This window comes from Citrus sinensis, chromosome 9 (assembly GCF_022201045.2).
Source record: "Citrus sinensis cultivar Valencia sweet orange chromosome 9, DVS_A1.0, whole genome shotgun sequence".
Taxonomy (NCBI): domain Eukaryota; kingdom Viridiplantae; phylum Streptophyta; class Magnoliopsida; order Sapindales; family Rutaceae; genus Citrus; species Citrus sinensis.
In genome coordinates this window covers 21585680-21608706 of record NC_068564.1, presented here as the reverse complement: position 1 = coordinate 21608706, position 23027 = coordinate 21585680, and the positions used below count along the sequence as shown (strand labels likewise).

General features: G+C 32.1%; 1 protein-coding gene and 2 long non-coding RNA genes across 3 annotated transcripts in view; 1 reads left to right on the top strand and 2 right to left on the bottom strand.

Moving 5' to 3' along the window:
• The first annotated feature begins 11620 nt into the window (after positions 1–11620).
• LOC112495777 (protein ACCELERATED CELL DEATH 6-like) lies at positions 11621–16144 on the top strand. The gene is made up of 3 exons (XM_052433803.1): positions 11621–12458; positions 14922–15454; positions 15542–16144. Exons 1-3 carry the CDS (start codon positions 11777–11779, stop codon positions 16088–16090), a joined length of 1764 nt encoding a protein of 587 aa, XP_052289763.1. The 5' UTR covers positions 11621–11776; the 3' UTR covers positions 16091–16144.
• The window catches only part of LOC127899766 (uncharacterized), a 43988-nt gene continuing 33164 nt past the window's right edge, over positions 12204–23027 (bottom strand). The window contains exon 2 of the long non-coding RNA XR_008051809.1: positions 12204–12475. This is a non-coding gene — a long non-coding RNA (uncharacterized LOC127899766). The remainder of the gene's footprint in view (positions 12476–23027) is intronic.
• Positions 13701–14768, bottom strand: LOC127899762 (uncharacterized). Its single transcript, XR_008051806.1, has 2 exons — positions 14192–14768; positions 13701–14107 (listed from the first exon to the last, which is right to left on the bottom strand). It is a non-coding gene; the product is annotated as an uncharacterized LOC127899762 (long non-coding RNA).

Sequence of the window (23027 nt, the reverse complement as noted above, 5' to 3'; positions counted from 1 at the left end):
ATATGATTCCTTCATCATGAGCCTTGGATACAACAGACTCAATTCAGACTATTGTGCATATTACAAGAGGTTTGAAGATAATGATTTCATTATTTTGCTGTTGTATGTGGATGACATGTTGATAGCAGGTCCCAACAAAGATCGAATCCAAGAATTGAAGGCGCAGTTAGCTAGGGAGTTTGAAATGAAGGACTTGGGACCAGCAAACAATATTCTAGGGATGCAAATTCACCGAGACAGAAATAACAGGAAGATTTGGCTTTCGCAGAAGAATTACTTGAAGAAAATCTTGCGACGCTTCAACATGCAAGATTGTAAGTTAATTTCTACCCCACTTCCTGTTAATTTCAAATTATCCTCAAGTATGTGTCCTAGCAATGAAGCAGAGAGGAAGGAGATGTCTCGAGTACCGTATGCATCAGCAGTGGGAAGTTTAATGTTCGCTATGATATGTACAAGACCGAACATTGCACAAGCAGTGGGAGCAGTCAGTCGATACATGGCGAATCCTGGTGGAGAGCATTGGATAGCTGTGAAGAGAATTCTGAGATACATCAGAGGAACCTCAGATGTTGCATTATGTTATGGAGGATCAGAGTTTACTGTCAGGGGCTATGTGGATTCAGATTTTGCAGGAGACCTTGATAAAAGGAAATCCACTACTGGTTATGTGTTTGCACTTGCGGGAGCAACTGTAAGCTGGGTTTCGAAACTGCAGACCGTTGTGGCATTATCTACAACAGAAGCAGAATACATGGCAGCTACACAAGCTTGCAAGGAAGCTATTTGGATACAAAGATTATTGGAGGAGCTCGGGCACAAACAACAAAAAATTCTTGTGTTTTGTGACAGTCAGAGTGCCTTGCACATTGCAAGGAATCCAGCTTTTCATTCCAGGACAAAGCACATAGGAGTTCAGTATCACTTCGTTCGTGAAGTAGTGGAAGATGGAAGTGTGGATTTGCAGAAAATCTATACCAAAGAGAACCTAGTAGATGTTTTAACCAAGCCGATAAATACTGATAAGTTTGTCTGGAGTAGATCCTCTTGTGGCCTAGCAGAAACGTAGGCAACATGATTATAGCGAAGCAGAAAGGATGGTGTGGAGATTGATTGATTCTCAATCTAATCTCCAAGTGGGACAATGTTAAAAGTCATGGCTGGCATCGGCCATCTAGATGGCCGGTGCCAACCATTCAACCATTCAACACGGCCCGCCATTATTGGTGGTGCCGTGTTGACTTATTCTATAAAAAAAAAAAAAAGAGCCAAAATTTTGGCTATATAAAGAGGGCTTCCCACCCTCATTTTTAATCCAATCTTGAGAGGCAATTTTGTAGAGAGAATTGAGAATTGTGAGGAGTGATTCTTGCAAGAGCAAAGAATTTTGTGTGCTTAGTGATTTTGAGAGTTTGGGTGTATTGGGGTTTTGGGTAGTGAGCTAAAATACTACAATACTTGTAACTCCTTTTCACTAGTAAAATATTTCCTTCTGTCTTCGCTCGTGGACGTAGGCTCAAAGCCGAACCACGTAATTTTCTGGTGTCCTCTATTGTGCTTATTCTTTATTTTCTTACAATTTTACTTTAGATGCGTGTCTGCTTCACCCACCAATTTTCTAACAACTTAATGACTTAACTGATTAAAATTAAGTCAATTAAAGACATGTTTGGGGCAGCTATAAGTCATTAAGTCAAAATGGTATGGGGAGCAGCTGCGCGGTGGCAGCGCAGCTGCCCCAAACGCGCTATAAGTCATTAAGTCAAAAAAACAAACAGCCCAAATTTTAATAAGTTAAGTCATTAAGTCAATTTATTTTTTTCAAATTAATGAAAAATTTCAACTATTAAGTTATTAAATAATTAAGCTATTTTTTTAGCTTTTTAATTAATTTAAAAAGTCTAAATGATATCATTAAAATATATTCTCGAAAATAACCCTATCTAATTAATTTATTTTGATCTTTGCCAAAATAAAATTTAAAAATGACCATTATTACGCATCTCTATATAACTTGTGATAATATATAGTGGTAGACTATTATCATTATCTTTTTTTTTTATTTTCTTCAAATTAGCATTATTTATCTTCATAATGTTTTATGAATATTTTTCATATAAAAGCATCATAAACTATAATAAAATTGATTAACATACATAATACAGAATATTAAAGAGTTATATTTAATTGAATATGATTTATGTTATAATAATCTATTATCTTGTTTATACTCTTTGAGATGTTTATTATTTGTTTAACATTTATAATTTGTAAGAGTATAAATCTAAAAGTATTAGTTTTCAGATTTTTTAAGTTAAAAGGCAAACAACTTAATATTTATTTTTGACGATTAAAAAAAAACATATCATTTAGATTCAGACATTCAACTCTATTTAGAATTCAGACTAATTCAGGTCTATTTAAATTTCAAACAAAAAAACAAATGCCACCGAAAAGTCACTTTGATTCTTAACTTTCTATATTTGGAAACCGAATTGAAATATGAATGGGAAGGCCTGCTGTACTAATCCAGGATTGATATGCAGACTTTTTGAATATGAAGGACAAAACAAAAAAATCATTGTTAACATTAATAAATAATTGACTGTATTTTTTTTATGTCCGTTAATGATTGTTTATTTCTAGGATTAACCTTATTTAATTTGATTTTCTTTTATGAGTTTGAATTCTATCCTTATTTTTTCTCTTCTTGTTAATAATAATATTTATGTGTGTTCGACACAAAAATGAATTATCTACTCTTAGCCTTTGGGCTTCTAAAAATAATCTGCACATTTCAGTTAATTATCAATCGAACAATAACTCGCAATTGAGAAATTAAATTGTTTGCCTAAGATATAAGTATCGATCTTTTATTTTATTTTATTTTTTATATTTTTTAACTAAAAAGTGCATGTAGGAAGAAATCGAGGCAAAGAATTTCCATAATTGGCTTGTCAAAATGATTGAAGAACACAAGTAGTGTGAAGAATACTACTTTTTTTTAAAGACACATTTATAGATGTCACTTTTAGAAGAATACATAGAGTACATGTGAGAAATTCATTTACCTAATATATCAACTTAACCAACATGAATCCTGTTTCCACTCATCCAAATTTGTTCAAGGCCGCAGCTGAAGGCCATGCTGATGAACCCTTCAAAAAAGATACAAGAAGCAATGAAATTAGGGGCTTGTTAACAGCACAGGCCAAGAACAGAATCCGGCATATCAACATCATATCTCAGAAAAGTAAAACTGGGTCAACCAAGTTCATGGAAGAAATACTTGAGATATGCCCATCAGTGCTGCACAAGTCAATGCCAAAGGCGATACTCCGCTCCACCTTGCTGCGAAATTTGGCCATTCTAATATAGTGAGCTTTCTCATTGAAAGAGCAAAACCAGCTGCCCGGCAGATGATGAGAACAATACAGCACTGCACGAGGCAGTGTGTCATGGCAACGTCCAGGTGGTGAAAATTCTAACGGGACAAGACCCTGATTATCCATATTCTGCTAATAACTACGGCAAAACGCAACTCTACTTGGCTGCCAAGGGACGATATTCTGAGATGGTGATTGAATTATTAGAAAACAGCACGTCAGTGTCCTATGAAGGCCCCAACGGAAAGACGGCTTTGCATGCTGCAGCAATGCACTTTTATTATGGTAAATTTAGTTAGATGCCTTTTCAGTGGGAATTTCAATATTGATATCTTTCTATTAATTAATAGGTTCTGTCCATAATGTTCAAGTAAATAGGCCATTTTAATTCATTAGTAAATGATTAATTAGGAAAAATTGTTTAGAGGGCTTTCCTGTAGGGGGACACAATAGGCGAATTAAATAGTTCATTTGTGTTTTAAATAATACTCATTACTCCTTTCTCATCTTTCTTCACCAATTTATTTTGTTTTGCTATTCTAAATGGTTGTGCTTGGACTGTATACTCATACCATGGTTAATCTCTTTACTTTTTTACTCATGCTTAGAGTAGCGAAAATTGACCTTTAAGATAGCGCTTCAGGCATGCCTTGACTAATCTTCTAAGAGTTGGTGTTTGCAGGTGGGAAAACAACTTATGATTGTGCGAGGCAAATGTCTGGTTTGCAGTAGCGAAAACTGGGTAATCATTGCAGCTTCTTTATTGAATAACAAAGTTATTATTCTCAAACCATTATTCGTTGTCATTGTATTTGCTGATTGGTGATATTGCAGGCTGTTTTGACCATATAATTATGTATATTTAAATTATTAAAACCTTTGATTATTATTTGACTTATCTTATGTCGTCTCAGATAAGGCTGCCTTTCAAAAGTTACTTGATAAAAACAAGGGTCTGATCCAAAAAAAGACCAATAGGGGTGGACTCCAATTCATTACGCTGCATATTATGATCAATATCAACTGATACATATGCTATTAAAAAGAGGATCAAACTGCTTCAAGTATTGCTGTCAAAGATCGAAGATGACAGCTCTTCGTTTGGCAGCCGGCCAAAGGCATGCCCGAACAGTTAAAACAATTCTTTCACTCAATCCAGAATGTTATGAACTGGTCGATAACAGGAGATGGAATTTTCTTCATTATGCTATGTTTAGTTTTAAATTTGGTGAATTAAAAAATATTCTAAAAAATCCATGTGCTTGCTGCTATCCGTCCAAAAGAATTCTTTAAAATTAAAGTGAGATATGACACTGGAGGAAACTATGGCGCTGTCAACAAGAAAAATGCTAGTGTTATAGACGTGTTGATATATGGGATTGGTTCCGGTGAGCTCAAGGTAATTAAATTAATTTGTTCTCTCAACTTACATATCAAGCTAGCCTATTTTCTTTTTCTTTACTTTATTACCTTTTTTATTCTATGCTATTAGTTAATACTTTCAAATGTAAATTTATAGGAAGAAGTTCGTAATTTATCTAAATATAATGGCAGAGGACCACATTCAGATGTTGTCATATACAAGAGAGCATTGTTAGGATTGAATAAGACTCTTCGAATGAGACTTCAATTTCTATTTGAAGATTTACAACAGTAAAAAGGTTTTCAAAAACCTCTTTAAGTTGTATTGTACTTCTATCTCTTCAACATTAAAGAGTAACTTCTCCCTCTTCTATTCATATTATATTTTTTTTACATGATGCAATCAAACAATATTCAATCTATCGATCAAGCAAATCACAAAATCATCCAAACGCTTCCAATAATATCAATACAACAATTCCCAACAACTTCGTCTCAACATGATCGCTTTCAAAATATGTAAGTCATAAAATGCTGAACATAATTAATAAATATAAATTAAATGAAAAAAAAACTTTCATCTTCACGATCTAGGGTAAAAAAAAACTTAACATACGATTACGTCCGCGTGTAAATGAAACAATGCACTATGAAAATAATGTGCAAATCATTGCACCCATAGTACTATGTTTTAATTTATTTTAAACTACAATTTCGTACTATGTGAATCCTCATTGTCAGAATTACTCAAAGGTGTAACTATTAAGGGAGCTTCCGTTCGTTATAAAATTAGGATCAACAAGCTATACCTCGACCATCCAACAATCTAATATATTGTGGAGATTCAATTATTTACCTTCGTTTTATATATGTTCTTTATTCATCCATGAACCTTTAATTTAGTTACACGAGCATCATAAAGGTTCCAGTGGGAGAAGAAGGGCTAGCAGGCAGTGTTGGATCACTTTTCTATTTGTGGAATTAATGCAACTATCAGTAATCATACAATACTATCTTATTGATTTACTGAGAATCGTTGTTAACTTTAATAATTAATTGTATTTTTGTGTCTATTAATCATTGTTTATTTCTACGATTAGCCTCTTTTTAATTTGCTATTCTTTTATGAATTTTAAATTCTCTCTTTGTTTTTCTCTCTTTAATTTCCTTTAATGTATGACATGCATGTAAAAATGAACTATTAATCAAATGGATCCAAAGTTGTTCAAGGCTGCAGCTGATGGCAATGCTGAATCCTTCAAAGATATGGCGAGAAAAATTTGAGAGCTTATTAACAATACAGGCCAGGAACACGATCCTGCATATCAACATCATATGCCTATGAACAGAAAATGTGTCAATCAAGTTCGTAGGGGAAATACTTGAGATATGCCCATCACTACAAACACAAGTTAATGGCAAAGGTGATACTCCACTTCCCGTTGCGGCAAAATTCGGCCATTTTAATATAGCGAATGTTCTTATTAAAAGAGCAAAATTAGCTCAACATGAAGATGAAGAGCTAGAGAGCGGGTTAGGAGCTACCAGGCAGATGATTAGGATGACGAATGAAAAGAAGAATACTGCACTGCACTGCACGAGGCAGTGTTTCATGGCAAAGTGGATGTGGTGAAAATACTGACGAGATAAGTACCTGAATATCCATATTCTGCAAATAATTGAGGCAAAACGCCACTCCACATGGCTGCTGAGTATGAGCACTTTTCTCATAAGATGCTAGCCTTTTTAGAAAACTGCACATCAATGTCCCATGAAGGCCCCTACGGAAGGACAGTTTTACGTGCTGCAGTAATGCAGTTGGATTTCCGTAAGTTTGATTATACCCTTTCAGTGCGAATTTGAATATTTAGATCTTTTCCTGCAGGTTTTGTTCATGCTCTTTCATGCCCACGGGTCTGACAGAATGATTCTCAAGTAATTATATTTAGTTGTTCACCAAATTTAAATCCTGGGAGGCTGGTGGTGGATAAACATTGAATTTAAATTATAATTTTATTTATCTTTTGGCTCTTTACACTCAGAAATGAATTATCATGCGATGCAACAATTATTTGAAAAAAGGAAGAGTCTGATCAAAGAAACATACCATTATGGGTAGACTCCAATTCATTACGCTGCAGATCATAATAAATATCAACCGATACATGTGCTATTAGAAATTGATCAAACTGCTTCAAATATTACTGAACAAAGATCGAAAGATGACAGCTCTTCATTCGGCAATGGGCCAGGGCATGCCAGAACAGTTGAAAGAATTCTTTCCCTTACACTAGAACGTTATGAACTGGTCGATAACAGGGGATGGAACTTTTTTCATTATGCAATAGTCAGTTTTTTTTTTTTTAATGATTTAAAAACTCTACTAAAATATCCGTTAGCGAGGAGTCTTATAAATGAGGGGGATGCCAAGGAGAACTCTATATGACTAGGAAGACTCGAACTAACTATCACACTGTCAATAGGCAAAATGTTAGTGTTAGACACATTTTGAAATATGGCTATCCTATCCTAAGCTCAAGGTAATTAATTTGTTAATTCTTTCAACCTATAAATCCAGCTTTCTTTTTCATTACTTTATTATTATTTTTTTTAGTTTATGCAATTAATTCATATTCAAATTCAATTTACAGGAGGAAGAATTTGTCCAAAGATGTTGGCGGAGGACAATATCAAGATGGTGCTATATTCATGACGACAGTGCTAAATTGCTAAGACCAGATCCAAATGCAGTGGCACGTGGGGTAGTGGCTCGACCGGGTTAGCCCAAAAAATAATTCAATATCCCTTAAATTTTATGGTATTTTTATTTTTAAATCTTTTTCTTTCGTGTCCTTAAATCAATCTTTATTAAGATAACTTAAATATATTTATTGTTAAGTTATTCCGGTTTGGATCCTTTAAAATTCAATATTAAAATAGTAATTTGACTTTTTACCTACTTTCTTTTGAGCAAGTTTCTTGATGTTGCAGTATCTTTTGAATTGTTTTTTTTTTTTTTTGGTTACGTTCACACAGATAAATACAATAAATTCATAATCTAACCCTGCCTGGTCAAAATTCCTAGGTTCGCCCCTATCTAGATGAATTACAAAAAGATTATCTTGACGTTCCTAAATATGATTACAAAGATATGACAGCGTCCGATGTTGTAGTATAGTGAAAATTACCCTTTAGGACAATGCTTTGCACCCGTCTTGAGGAATTTTCTCTGAGTTCGTATTTGTTGGTCCGATAACAAATTCTTCGTTGTAGGAAGCAACTATTTGGTTTCCGGCGGCAGCCACAAGGTTATGATTGTAACTTTATTTTTAAAAATAACAAAGAATTCTGTTGTCAAGCTATTGTTCATCACTGTTGAGTTTTTATGGGTGTTGTTGTTCAGGCTAAGTTGGTCTTTCAAAAAAGTTATTTTGTCTCATATTTCCAACGTAAATGGCCCAACAAATTTGTGCCTTTCTGTATATTTATTAATATGAATACGCTTCATAATTGTGAGACTGATATGTTTGAATTTATAAAGAAGAAGTGAAGAGAAAAAAGAGATGGTTTGGTTTTCTTAATTTCCTCCCTTTTTTATTGAAACACTTCCGACTATATATAATAGTCTTTGCAATACTGAAAATTAACAAACAATGCCAAAAAAATAGGAAACCAACTTCCCACTTCGCTCAAAATCAGCACATCACGGGATTATTGAACAAAACCCACAACTAAAAAAAACAACTAAATGTAACACGTGCATGCATGGCTCCATGAGTGATGGCGTGAATAATGGCTTGCATGGCTCCATGAGTAATGGCACGTATCAGAGACTTATTTTTTTTGTATCAGTTGATACGTTAAAAAAATTAGGAAAAATGACTAACACACCCCCAATGTTTAGGTAAAGGGACAAAAACTCTACAAACGTTTCGTAAAAGACATTTACACCCTCATTCACTAACGGAAACAGTTACTTTTAATAGAAATAGTAATTTTAATATATAATTACCATTATACCCTTCTAGCACATAAAAAAAATTATTAATTGTCCAATTTGTCTATATATTATTAATAAAATTACAAATATACCTTCATTATCCAATTCCTCTCTTTAAATTTTTATCAAATTCTCTCTTCAAGCCAAATAAATTTAATCTATTATCAATTTTTATGTCTATTGGATATGTTACTTAATACAATTAAGATAAGATTTTTGTAATTATTGTTGTAACCAGCCTTTTTTTTTATTTTGTTGATTATACAAGTTTAAATGATTGACATGTATAGAATTGTTATTCTTATGGCATTAATAACTAATTTTATTTATTTTATCAATTTTTATGTCTATAGGATACGTTATTTAATACAATTAAGATAAGATTTTTGTAATTATTGTTGTAACTATTTTTTTTATTTTGTTGATTATACAAGTTTAAATGATTGACATGTAGAGAATTGTTATTCTTATGGCATTAATAACTAATTTTATTTATTTTTATTCTTAAGTAATGGATTAAATTTATTTGATTTAAAGAGAGAATTTGATAAAAATTTAAATAGAGGAATTGAGCAATGGGGATATATTTATAATTTTATTAACAATATATGGATAAATTGGAAAATTAATAATTATTTTTTTATGTGCTAGAAGGGTATAACGGTAATTATATATTAAAATTACTATTTCCATTAAAAGTTACTGTTTCCGTCAGTAAATGAAGGTGTAAATGTCTTTTTCAAAACGTTAGGGGGGTTTTTGTCCCTTTGTCTAAACGTTGGGGGTGTGTTTGTCCTTTTCCCAAAAAATTAACTTAGAGAAAAAGAAGATTTAACATTTTTTTTCAGGTCAAGGCAGCTGCTTCTCGAAAAAATACTGTCACTGATTTCTTAGGCTTCTCCGAAGGCTCTTTTCCTTTTGTTTATCCTGGAGTTCCAATTTTTAAGGGTTGTATTTTGTTCGTTGTCGGGCGAGTGGAGCTAGTTAATACTCGACCCTAGGGATTGAGTTAGTAATTTTTTTTTCCCCATTGAAAAAACTTCATCGTTTTGCCTTTGTTTTTCTCAGCGGTCTGTCACCCCATGATTGAATTAAGATTTCTCTTGCCAATTAAAAGAGTAAACAAACGTTAACTACAAAATGTCGAGTGCAAAAAGTCAACAGATAGATGCACAAAAACTCTATTCTCCTCCACATAAAAGTGTAGCATTTAGATAATAAAGTTACTGTATTCAAGTCATTGTTCAACGCCATTGTGTACAGCTGTTCTGGCTGATTTAGGCTTTTAATGAAACTCTATTGACTCATATTTCTAACAAATGGACCATGATTTCAATGTTAAAATACTGAACCTTTCAAGGGTATGGGAAGAGATGTAACTTTGAACTCGAGGCCTCAATGAACTTGATACTGAGTGTGTAAATACATTTTGTATAAACTAAACAATTGTAATACTTTGAAGTTGTCGGATGGGAACTGCATAATAAGATTGTTCCATTGGAACCATTGTGATACTCGTGTAAATCAATTAAAGGTTCGTGGAAGAATAACGACATATGTTAAACTAAGGTAAAGAATCTCCATATACATAAATATTAGTTAATTAATTAAAAAAAAAGGTAAAGAATCTCCATATACATAAATAATAGTTAATTAATTAATAAATCACTTAGGGTGCGTTTAGTACATTGTATTGTATTATGTTGTATTTCATTATTTTAACACTGGTGTATTGTATTATGTTGTATTGTATTAGTACCGTATTATAATAATTTTGCACAATATTTGGTGTCATACTGTACTGTATTGATTTTTTTTGTGATTAATTTAAATTAAATATTACATTATACTAATATTTTATATTATATTAATATATTTAAATTGTTTTAATATTTTATATTATTATTAATTTTAAATTAATATTATTCATATTTAAATATTTATTATTAGTTATAATAAATTATATATTTATTAATTTATATTAATAATTATAATGTAAAAATAAAAATAAAAATTATATAATATTATATTAAATTAAAAAGTCGTTGTTATTGTTATTATTATTATTATTATTTTATTATTATTTTTATTATCATTATTATAAAGCAAAAGTTAAATGAAGAGTCAAAAGCAAAAGTAAAAGTAAAAGTAAGAGAAACAAAAAAAAAGTAAACTAATGCACAATACTTTAATCCATTCTCATGTTTTTCCAAACATAGCCTTATCATTAATTTAATGTAAACAGTATTTTAATATCCCATAATGCAATGCACCAATCATACTCTTAGATATTTTTCTGTCAAATAAAACATATAAATGTCGATAATTAGTACATGAATGACACATTCCATGTAGTATCATTTTAAGAAGTGATTTAATAAGTAACAAGAAGGCTAAGAGGCAACATTGAATCACTTTTCTTTTGTGGAATTAATGAAGTACTCATAGAGTATTCCCCTATTATTTTATTGTTTGCAGTCATTTGAGAGTCACTTGATTCTTTACCCAACAAACAAAAAGAGCAGAACTGTATATGGAATCCGATCGAAATGTGATAAGGAAGGCTGCAGTATTTAAAGATTGAGGATATGGCTCTGCAGACTTTTTCAATGTTAAGGACAAAACAAAAGAAGAAACCATGGTCAACTTTAATAATTAATTGGTATATATATTTTTTTGTCTGAGTTCTTAAAAATATTGCGCCACAGTTTAATTAATTATTAATTAAACATACAAGCACACAATTGAGAAATTGATTAGTTTGCCAACGAGAATGACTAATCTCAATTTATTTATTTAACTAAAAGGGCATGAGGAAGAAATCAAGGTTAAAAATGTTGATTCTTGGCTTGTCAAAAGAGTAAGAATTAATGTCGATACTTACCTTGTTAAAAAAGCAAGAATTTAAGAAGTGTGAAAAATACTACACTTTTCAAGTCATATATACATACATGTAAGGTTTAGAAGAAGATCTGTGAGTACCTCCGAGATACTGGGTACCCTTATCTAATAGATCAACTTCGCCAACATGAATCCCGTTTCCATTGAGACTGAGGATGCTCCGTCATTGGACAGCAATGGTGAAATTAAGCAGCCAATGGACCCAAATTTTTTAAAAGCTGCGGCTGCGGGCAATTCGGAACCGTTCAAAGAGATGGCAAGAGAGGTAATTGAGAGCTTGTTAACAGCAAAGACCAAAAACACAATCCTGCATATCAACATCATATCCCAAGAAAGAGAAAACGTGTCAACGAAGTTCGTAGAAGAAATACTTGAGAAATGCCCATCGCTGCTACTACAAGTTAATGCCAAAGGCGATACTCCACTTCACGTTGCGGCAAAATTTGGCCATTCTGATATAGTGAGGGTTCTTGTGGAAAGAGCAAAACTACCTCAACATGAAAATGAAGAGCTAGAGAGCAGGGTAGGAGCTGCCAGGCAGATGATTAGGATGACAAATAAGGAGAAGAATACAGCACTCCACGAGTCAGTGTGTCACAAAAACGTCGGTGTGGTGGAAATACTGACGAAAGAAGACCCTGATTATCCATATTCTGCAAATAATTACGGCAAAACGCCACTCTACATGGCTGCTGAGTCTTGGTCTCCTAATATGGTGCTTGCGTTATTGGAAAACAGCACATCAGTGTCTCATGAAGGCCCCAACGGAAAGACGGCTTTACATGCTGCAGCAAAGGAATTTCGTTTCGGTAAGTTCAGTTATACCCTTTCAGTAGGAATTTCAGTATTGATATCTTTCTATTAATAGATTCTTTCCATAATGTTCAACTGTTCAAGTAAATACACCCTTTTAATTCATTAATAAATTATTAATTGCCATAAATTTAATCAGGATAAATTGTCAGATATAAATTAGTATTTTAAAATACTATGATATCCCACATTGAGGAGAAGTAAGAGCAGTTGAATTTGGTTTGAATTAATTATTTGGTTGAATTGCTTACAAATTAGAAGTGAATAATTCAATTCTATTTATGATTGAATCAAATTGTGAGACTCATGATGACTAATTTAAATTAAATTAAAAAAAGTAGATGACGAGTTCAGATTTGAGTTAGGAAAAAGTTATATAGTTTTGATACATGTGAAGCCTTTAAGGTGGGTTAGATAGTTCAATTCTTTTTAATAATGTTACTGCTATCTCATCTTTCTTCACCAATTTATTTTCTTTTACTATTTTAAATTGTTGTCCTTGAGTGCATGTAATGATCTACCCCAAATTTCAAGGGTGAATCTAACTACGGCTCACATATAAATTTAGATATCTCTTTACAATCGATAACAATTCAACTCTCAAATAGAATTATTAAACTGTATCGGAAGAAATTTAAAATTTTGTCAAACCATCTACTATCTTCAATTCCAATTTTTCTCCTTACTTATCATGAATCAATTTTGATTTTTGAGAATCACAATAAAGTATAATGAACTCAGTAAGCAAATTGTTTTTCATATACGAAAATGCATACTTACTTATATATAATGCAAATGGATAACGTGCCATGGTCTTTTAAAAGTATTGTAAAACAAATTCATTAAAATTTCTTTTGCCACATTCAAATTTCACACTTCCTTTCAAATCACGTATTTCAATTACTACTCAGTAGGACTCTCACTTAACATTCATAACTTTGGTCTTCATGTAAACGTCATTCACTCACGTATCTCTTAGACATTACATCTACAGTGTCCACTAAGCGAGTAATGAATTCAAGAAACTAAGCAAAACCGAAAAACTTTCTTTCTTTTTTTAAAATCAATTTGCTAAAATTCACTTTCTTAATTTTTAGAAAACATAATGCAGATTCATATTTATACCAATGAACTTTCACACATACATATATCCTCATATAAATCATACTTGACTAATAACAACACATCACATAAATATATGGGCAGATCATATAAATTCATATACGTACATATTAAAATAAGCTTTTCAAACACGTCAAATATATACATATTTTTTATTATAATTCATTTAAAAGTATAATTTACTTATTCAGGACATCCTCAAGTAGCAAAAGTGTATTGATATTATCAGTTTAAAACTAATAAGAAAACTCATAAGATATCATTATGTCCTTATTTGTAAGTTACTAAAATATCCCCTAAAATTACCAAATTACCCTTAAAAATCATAAATTACCAAAATGCCCGCTGCCGGTGAATGGTGACCGGAATTCAAGCGGCAATGATAGAAAAAGACAACGAAGGAACTTCAGCTCGCTCTGAATCCAACGGTGGCAGCGGTGTGCTCCGACGCGCAGCCATGGTGCCGGATCGAGCTTCGACAGCAGTGAAACTTCAACGGCTGATCGGCGACAAATCGGCTACTCTGTTTGATGGTCAGAAATTGAAGTGACTGCCATAAAGAACAAATCCCAGGTGACGACATGACCGAAATCCGGTAAAAACTCACCGATTTGAGTCGTCGTCCTCCATGACTTAACAATGATGATGAGGAAATGACCGGCGTCGTCTGGCAGTTCGGGTGATACCCTCCATCGGCGGAGATGTGGCCGGAATCGAAAGCACCGATTCAGGTTTCGTGAACGGGTTGACCCGACCCGTTTCCTCTCTCCTCTGACCCGATTGCGCACGTTCTTTCTCTCTCTCTTAATTCACTTAATCCGGTTAATGATTGAATAGCTTTAGGAGAATTAATTTTCTGAATAATGACAAAAATACTCTTAATTTATGAGAAATTAAGCGTTGATATGAAGGAATTAATTTTTCTACTGTGAAATCTTCCTAAAAAAACAATTAGTCTTTAGAATTGCAAACGTAATGAAAATTGGTCTTTTGGATAATAAGATAGGGAAAGTTTTTTTTTTTTTTTTTAGATTTACCAAATTAGTCCTTAGAATAATGCTTCAAACATGTCTTAATGAATTTTGCAAAAATTGTTATTTCTAGATGCAAAATCAGGGAAATGACAAAGTTACCGATCTGAAGCCATTATTCATCACTCATCGTGTGATTGGTGTTGGTGTTGTTGCTCTAGACTTCTGGCTGATTTGGAATTTAAAAAAGCTATTTTATTTTCCTCATATTTCCAACATAAATAGCCCCCAAATATAGGTCGTTTCTGAATATTTACTTTTATTAAAAGTTTTCATTATTAATTGATTTATCTTCTGTATTCTCAGTTGATGCTGCATTACGAAAATTACTTGAGAAAAAGAAGAATCTGATCAAAGAAACAGACCAGTATGGGTGGACTCCAATTCATTACGCTGCATATCATAGAAATTACAGGACGATAAATTTGCTATTAGAAACCGATCAATATGCTTCGAACATTGCTGACAAAGATCGAAAGATGACAGCTCTTCATTTAGCGGCAAGCCGAGGGAATGCCATTAAAGTTAAAGAAATTCTTTCCGTTAATCCAGAATGTTACGAGCTAGTCGATAACAGGGGATGGAATTTTCTCCATTATGCTATGGTTAGTTTTCATGTTGGACAACTAAGAAATCTTCTTGAAAATGATCCGTTAGCTAGGAGTCTTATAAATGAGGAGGATGCCATGGGAAACACTCCTCTTCATGTACTTGCTGCTGTCCATCCAAATGAATTCTATGCCGTTATGATTACGATTGCTCAAGCCAACTATGACACTGTCAACGAACAAAATGTTAGTGTTGAACACATTTTAGTTTATGGCTATCCTGAGCTCAAGGTAATTATTTAATTTGTTCTTTCAACTAAATTATTAAATTTAATTTTTTACGCAATTAATTAATATTCAAATGTAAATTAATTACAGGAGGAAATCCAAAAATTATCCAAAGATGTTGGCAGAGGACAATATTCAAACGGTGTTATATGCATAAGAGAACCAGAAGACCTTGAAGTGCAAAAGTATGTTACTAAAGAAAATTACAAGGATACGAGAGCATCGCATTTGGTAGTGGCTGCACTCATAGCAACAGTAGCCTTCGCAGCAGCTTTCACCATTCCTGGCGGTTATAGAAGCGAAAATGGAACTGCAATCCTGAGGAGAAATAAAGCTTTTCAAGCATTTATAGTAGCAGATTCCATTGCCATGGTCTTTTCTCTTTCTGCCGTCTTTACTCACTTCTTGATGTCTCTTATAATTGAAGAAACTAAAGATTTTAATGAGGATCTGTTTGGTGCTTCCCTTTTCTTCACCATATTTTCCATGGGAGCAATGGTGATTGCATTCGTTACGGGAACGTATGCAATGTTAGTACCTTCTTTAGGCCTTGCTATTATCACTTGTTTAATTGGCCTGAGCTTTTTCTTGCTTGCGATTTGGATCATCAGATTGTCTACTAAAGAGCCGGACGATTGATTATAGTAAGTCACCATCTTTGTTTATCAATAAAATGGTTGATTTTAATTTTAACATAAACATTAATTAATTTACTCTATCTTTGCTAATAATGAATCATTATTTTAATTGTACATCGATCACTGATGTTCTAATGAAAATCAAATTTGAGATCCAGGCCGCTCTATTTTGCTGTCAATGATTAGATTGAACTGGTGAGAGGAAGTCAAAATCAAATTTAATATTTCAAATTGTTTGTACTTTCTTATGTTGATGGAATAAAATCTTGATTAATTTGTCCAAAAAAAAGAATTGAAAAGATTTATCTGTTCGTATAGTGCGTCATGATAAATCTTCAATTAGACATGAGTAAAGAAAATTCATGATGCGTGTTTAAGGGTGGTATGTATATATATTTCCTTCCAATTAAATTGGATAGGAGTAGATTTCTCCTCCATTAATATGAGTAGAGCAAATATCACTATGATATTATGTGAGGTTAGATATTCAAATTGTGCCATACTAGATGTATTAAGAATAATTTCGATAGATTTTTTTATTGTAAATAGTTAGGACTCAAAGGTTGTATTAATAAGATAAGAACATAAGTACTTATATAAGTAAATAAAATTTACCATTCAATAGAGCTAATAACACATCATTTTAAAGTCAAATCCTACATCACCAAATGAGTTGAATTAAGACGGAGAAAGACCAAAAGGGAGGGACGTTACTTTGAAGGAATTATTGCAACCATCGAAAACTAACAAACGAAATGGTTGAGGCTTCGGAAGCTCAGGCACATGATAGGCCAGGTTCTGTTCAGCCCGTCCAAGCTTGAGAGGGTTTTTATGAGCTTAGGCTTGAGCCTGGACTTGTCCAAGCTCAGCCCATTTTCCATCCCTTTTTGGTCCCACCACTGAACAGAAAGGAATCCCAACTCCGAACTAGCATAATCATCTGCTTTCTGCTGAATTCCATGGAAATATGTGTAAACCAAAAAGAAAGTCGACTTTGGATTCCTAAAGATTGTGTAAAACAAGCACATGAGTCGCTCCATGGCCCAGAAGGCGATTTTTGGACCATGATAAAGCAGGAAGGCAAAGTGCCAGTACTTACCATTATACTTTAGGTAAAGTCTCTATATCTCTCGACCTTAATCGTGAGATTTGATCAATTAAAATTATAATTTAGGTGACGTTTTGAGATAATATTACAACAGTTGTTCTTAATTGAAATTAATTACTCTAAAATAAACTACCAAATATAAGCTTTCAAATTAAATATTCACAAATTCAAATGAATTAGGTTTATGATATATATCACAGAGGACTCACTTCTATAAACCATTTAATCTATCACATATAGCATCAACTGTATTTGATTTGGTTTGCCTTAGCCACATGCTTATACATACTAATTTTAATAGGATAATTGATAACTAAGTCCTTAATGTTTATCTAAGATTAAACTACCTCAAAAACTTAGCCGAGTGATTTTTAAATAATTTTACTTTATTGATTATCCGATTTCAATCCTATGGGAGGTTGAGGGAGAAAAAATTGATTTGTGTTGGCTGAGGTAGATTCTTTTTAAGAAGCACTAATTAGAAAAAAAAATTAATATATTTATACAGATGACAACTAGTTTTGTAGGTAAATTCTTTTGTAAAAATCTTTAATAAATTTCAACAAGGTATTCAATATGTGAGAGATTTGAGATGAATTAGAATGAAACTAAAAAAGAGAGTTTCTTTCATAACATATTCATAGTGCGTTTCGTAGCTATGAAACCTAATAGGTAAGAATCATAATGAGTTGGAATCAAAATGTAGAAGAATAAATTGTCTACTTCAACTACAAGAATCGAGACTGAAATCAATAGTATTCTAAACTTAATGTGTTCACTTTGTCTTAAAATCAGAATAGATGTCTGTAAGTTACCAAAATGGAGTAAAAAGAAAGTTTTAATTTTCAATAAAGATAAACATTTTTTACTCTTTATTCTCATTTCTCCATTCTTATTCCCACCTCTTTCATCTAAATAAAATTCCTACTCATTTCCAAATTTATGAGATTCACTCACAATTTATTTATATTTCTTTATATTTTTATAAGTAAATATTATTAATAATTCTCATTCCTCTTTTTTTTTCCTAAATCCCAAAAATAAATGCATTAATTAATGACATTCATTCCATCAACAAAATCATGTGGTTGTCCTAAAATTGATCTAAGAACCCACATTGAGAATTTGTTTCCTTCTAACTTTATTTTAACTTTCAAAAGACGCAACTCCACTCCCGCATTCAACCAATGGCAAGTGGACAGTTGCTGGCTGTGAGGAAGCCACTTTGGATTTGGTGACTGTCACCCTTATGAGTTATGACCACAAAAAAGAAAAGTGGCTGAAAAAGCAAATTACTCTTTCAAAAAAAAAAATTTTTGACCGTAGACTCTCTAGTCTCTACTCATTCTAAGTTAGATTCTCTCGTTACTAGACATGTCACCTGTAACTATAAGTCACATCAGGGGGCCTATCTCCCTAGCAAATAACCAAAACGCACAATAAAAGAAAAGAAACAGAGAGGGGGATTCGTGAAATACTGAAAATTATGGTCATAATAAATTTTAATTAATATATGTACCACAACTGCTATAACCTAGGAACCTCTTAAGATTAGGCTTGAGTTCTCTCTTTATTGGATGAACTCTCGATGTGGACTTCTCATGTTGTGCCTTTCATTTTCAAGTTCAACTGTGCTCCTCTGAAATTTCTTCTGAGAGGTGTGCACTTCTTTAGTGATGAGAATGGTCTTGATAAGATAATGCCTACAAACATAAGAAAACAATCAAATGGCTAACCTTTAGATGATCAAGTCAATCACCGGACTTTTAGAAATATAAATTTAGAGAGATAAAGCCTAGAGAGAGAAAGACTTCTCTAGCCCCTCTCCTCCAAGATCTTTGTGTCTAGGTCACTTTCTTACAAGCCTTCCCTATACCTTGCTCTAGAGGAGCCCAAATCAACTTTATCGTCACTAGGATCGCTTGAGTTCTCCCTTTCCTCAACTTGAGCTCGGAACTGATAAAACATTCTATCAAAGTTCTCAGCTAATCAATCCACTTTAGTTTGGAATCAAGCTTGCCTATGTCGTTGGCCATCATGATGTGGGTTAGGAGAAGGATGAACGAGTACCATGGCTTCAAATGATGAATCCATCAATGGTCTTTTTCGTTGAAAATGGGCTTTCTCAACCCTAGAACTCACATATTCAAACACAAGGTCATAATGCTCGTATCACACATCCGTGCTCACAATAGAGTTCCAAGACTTTTAGTCGGAAGTTCTCATAAACGATGCCAATTTGCGCGTAAAAAATTTGTCCCAATTTATTAAATGGTAATTTCATGAATTTTCTCTTTATTGGATCAAATTGTGTTGAACTCTCAACGTGAACTACTCATGTTGTGCCTTTCATTTTTAGTCATTAAGCCATTAAGTTATTAAGCCAATTTTTTTAACTTTTTACTTAATCTAAAATGTTTGAATGATATTATTAAAAACTATTCTCTAAAATATTCTTATCTAATTAATTAATTTTCATTTTTACCTAAATAAAATTTAATAATTAGCATTATTACCCATTTGTATAACTTGTGATAATATAGTGGTAGAATATTATTCTTTTTATCTTTTTATTTTCTTCAAATTAGTGCTATATATCTTCATAACTTTTTATGAATATTTTTCATATAAAAGCATCATGAACTACAATAAAATTGATTAACATATACTAATTTAAAATATAAATGGTTGTATTTAATTAAATATGATTTATATTATGATAATATATTATATTATTTAAGTTCTTTGAGATGTTTATTATTTATGTAATATTTATAATTTATAAGGACACAAATGTAAAAATATTAGTTTTTAATTTTTTTAAGTTAAAAAAAGAAACAACATAATGTTTGTTTTTAGCAATTCAGACAAAAAAATAAACATATCATTCGGATTTAGACATTCAGTTCTATTCAGAATTTAGACTAATTCAGATATATTCAGATTTTAGATAAAAAGACAAATACAACCTTAGTTAAAAAGAAGAGATGCTTTTATCATAGTTTTAACTTGAGAAGTTTATCTGAGTAGGTTTGTCTTTAGGAAATTTGTCCCAAGAGGTTTTTTCTAAATGAATTGTTCTATGATCATAGGATCCTGGGAACCTAAGGTGTTTACCTAGGTAGTCTATCTCCTAATACCTATGAGGCTTATCTTAAGTGGTTTGTCTCAAGATTAAGAACTCAGAAGGTTTATCTTGGGTGATTTATCCTAGGATCCTTCATCCGATGAATCTATGACTTCTTTCATGGGTGGTTTGTCCTAAGATTTGATCCTGAGAATCTAGTAAGTTTATCTTAGGTGGTTTATTTTAGAATTCAAGGATCCTAAAAACCTAAGAGGTTTATTCTAAGATTTTAGGAATGTAAGGGATTTATCCTGAATGGTTTGAAGGTTCCTAACTATTTTAGGAATCTAAGAGATTATTATGAATTATATATGGTAGTGTCGTTAAGGTGCACCAAATTTAAAACCTTACCACTAATATAAATAATTAGTACAGAGCGAGTAAGGATCGATCCCACAGAGACTATGCTAGTTATATTTATTATTAACTCCAAAGCAAGATTTAAAATAAAATAATAGTAATAATAATAATAATAGTAATAGTAATAACAATATAAATTAATCTAACTAAAGAAAATGCCAATTAAAAATAAAAGGGGGATTTATGAATTTTTAACTAAATAGTAAGAAATAAAGAAATTAAAATTACGAACAAGAATTTAATAAAAACTCTAATTAAAGGAGAAAGAAATAATAATGATGAAAACTTTGGTTAAAGGATCATTCGCCACCACCAAACATGCACATAATATATTAATTCTATCATCAATTTATATTGAAACTATCAACCGTAGACAACAATAAGCTCTGTTAGTCTCAATCTTTCCTTAGTGTGTCGTTAGGCAAAATAAGCTCTTCACCTAATCTCTAACCATTAAATAATTTAAAACAAGCTCTTTAAATTTAAGATAATGGAAGCATTAAACAAAGAAAGATATTAGGTTGATCTAGGCAATAAACACACAAGCTCGGATTATTTAACCTAGGTTATGTTCTTCAATTGAAATCACTGATTCCAACCTGCTACTAATGATTAAAATATCAAGACAATTACGGATCAAGAATTTTAATCTAGCAATAAAATTTATTCAAGTCCTATCTAATTGGCCACTCAAACAAAACAAGAATAAACCATGAACATTAATTATAGAAGAACATAAACAATCTCAATTAAATAAATTGAATGATAGAATTTAAATTTAATTGCATAGCATGTTTAGGGTTTTGAATTCACCCTCAACTAAATAAAAATTTAGCCTAACATAATTAAATTGGGAATAGAAAAATTGATAAAACCAATCATGGAGATTAATTCAAGCGGCTGCCTTTTTCCTCAATTGAATTCCGGCTGCTGATTTTTTTCTTCTCGCGGCTGCAATGTCAAATTCTCTTCCTCGAATTGCGTCTGCACTCCTTTTTGCTGCCTTGCTCTCCTCTCCCCTTGGCTGCCCGAATTCTTCCTATTTATAATGCTTTGGCTTTGTTTAAATCCTTGCCTGGAGAGAATTAAATTCCAAGCTCAAAACCGCCACCTCATGCTTCAATTAATAAGCCAATAATGATTTCCTAAAGCCAAAAGGCTTTATTCTCTTTCCTTTCACGTGGCCACTTTTGGTTTGCAATCTTTGTTTTCCAATTTTGCTTTCAAGTGATGGCTTGGCTTGTTAATTGGCTTGGCTTCCCTTTTTCTTCTTCCGGCTGCTAGTTCCTCAAAATCAAAAGCCAAAAGTTGGCTTTTATACTGCCCAAGATTGGCCGTATTTTAAAGCAATTAATTTGTTTCCTTTAATTGCCATGCACATGCCATTTCAATTCTTTATTTCCAATGCTTTGTCCACCACTTGTTTAGGCAATTCACGTGCATGAAATATGGCCATTTCCTTTTTCTTCTTTGTTCAATTTGCTTCCCATATTAACCAATGAGCAAGCCAAAGCCACTTTAATGCTTGCACATGTTATTACCCTTTAAGATTCTTGATTCCAATTAAATGAAGCCGCCAAATTGAATTAAATTCAATTCCCTCTTTAATCTCCACGTGATGGTCATAATCTTCTGAATATGCATGAATTAATTTTGTTGGCTTCGGTTTTCTTGGTTTCCAAAAATCACTAATTATTTCCCTTTTCTAATTCCTTCAAGCAGATCTCTTCTTAAATGCTCTGATTTAATTTCTCTTTAATTCTAAAATATACCTAAAATAACAAAATAAATAAAACTAAGATAAAAATTAACACAATAAAATATAAGTTACTAAATTAAAAATTAACTAAAATAACTAGAATATTTAAGACCAAAACAAGAAAAAGATAGAGAAATTAATAGTAAAATATATGAAAAATATGCACTTATCAATATATTGGGCTTTGTTTACACCATATTTATCTGAATTTTGGTTGGTCCAACAACGTTAAATCAGTTTTTCACTTTTGAATGTAAAGAAAATATATGACATTTACTCAAATTATCAATGCAATTATATTTTTTGTTAAAAGTTATTAATAATCAAAAGTAATTAAAAACATAATCAGCCATTAATACCCAAGTAACTTACACAGATCCCAGTTCCATATAGTTGATTTAATCAACCGTTTAGCAAACATTGTTTGTTTTCTCTCAATTAATTGGTAAAAAATATAAACGAAAAAGAGACAGAATACAGAATACAGAAGCAAAACCATCCATCCAATTACACCAACAGAACAAGAACCTTCATTGTTAAAATGTGAATTGCAGAACAAGAACCTTCATTGTTAAAATGTGAAT

Bases quoted from the DNA above. Each gene is read 5' to 3' on its own strand.
- LOC112495777 (XM_052433803.1), top strand. From the start codon at position 11,777: ATGAATCCCGTTTCCATTGAGACTGAGGATGCTCCGTCATTGGACAGC. The intron at 12,459-14,921 runs GTAAGTTCAGTT...CTGTATTCTCAG, and splicing joins AGCAAAGGAATTTCGTTTCG to TTGATGCTGCATTACGAAAA. The intron at 15,455-15,541 runs GTAATTATTTAA...AATTAATTACAG, and splicing joins ATGGCTATCCTGAGCTCAAG to GAGGAAATCCAAAAATTATC.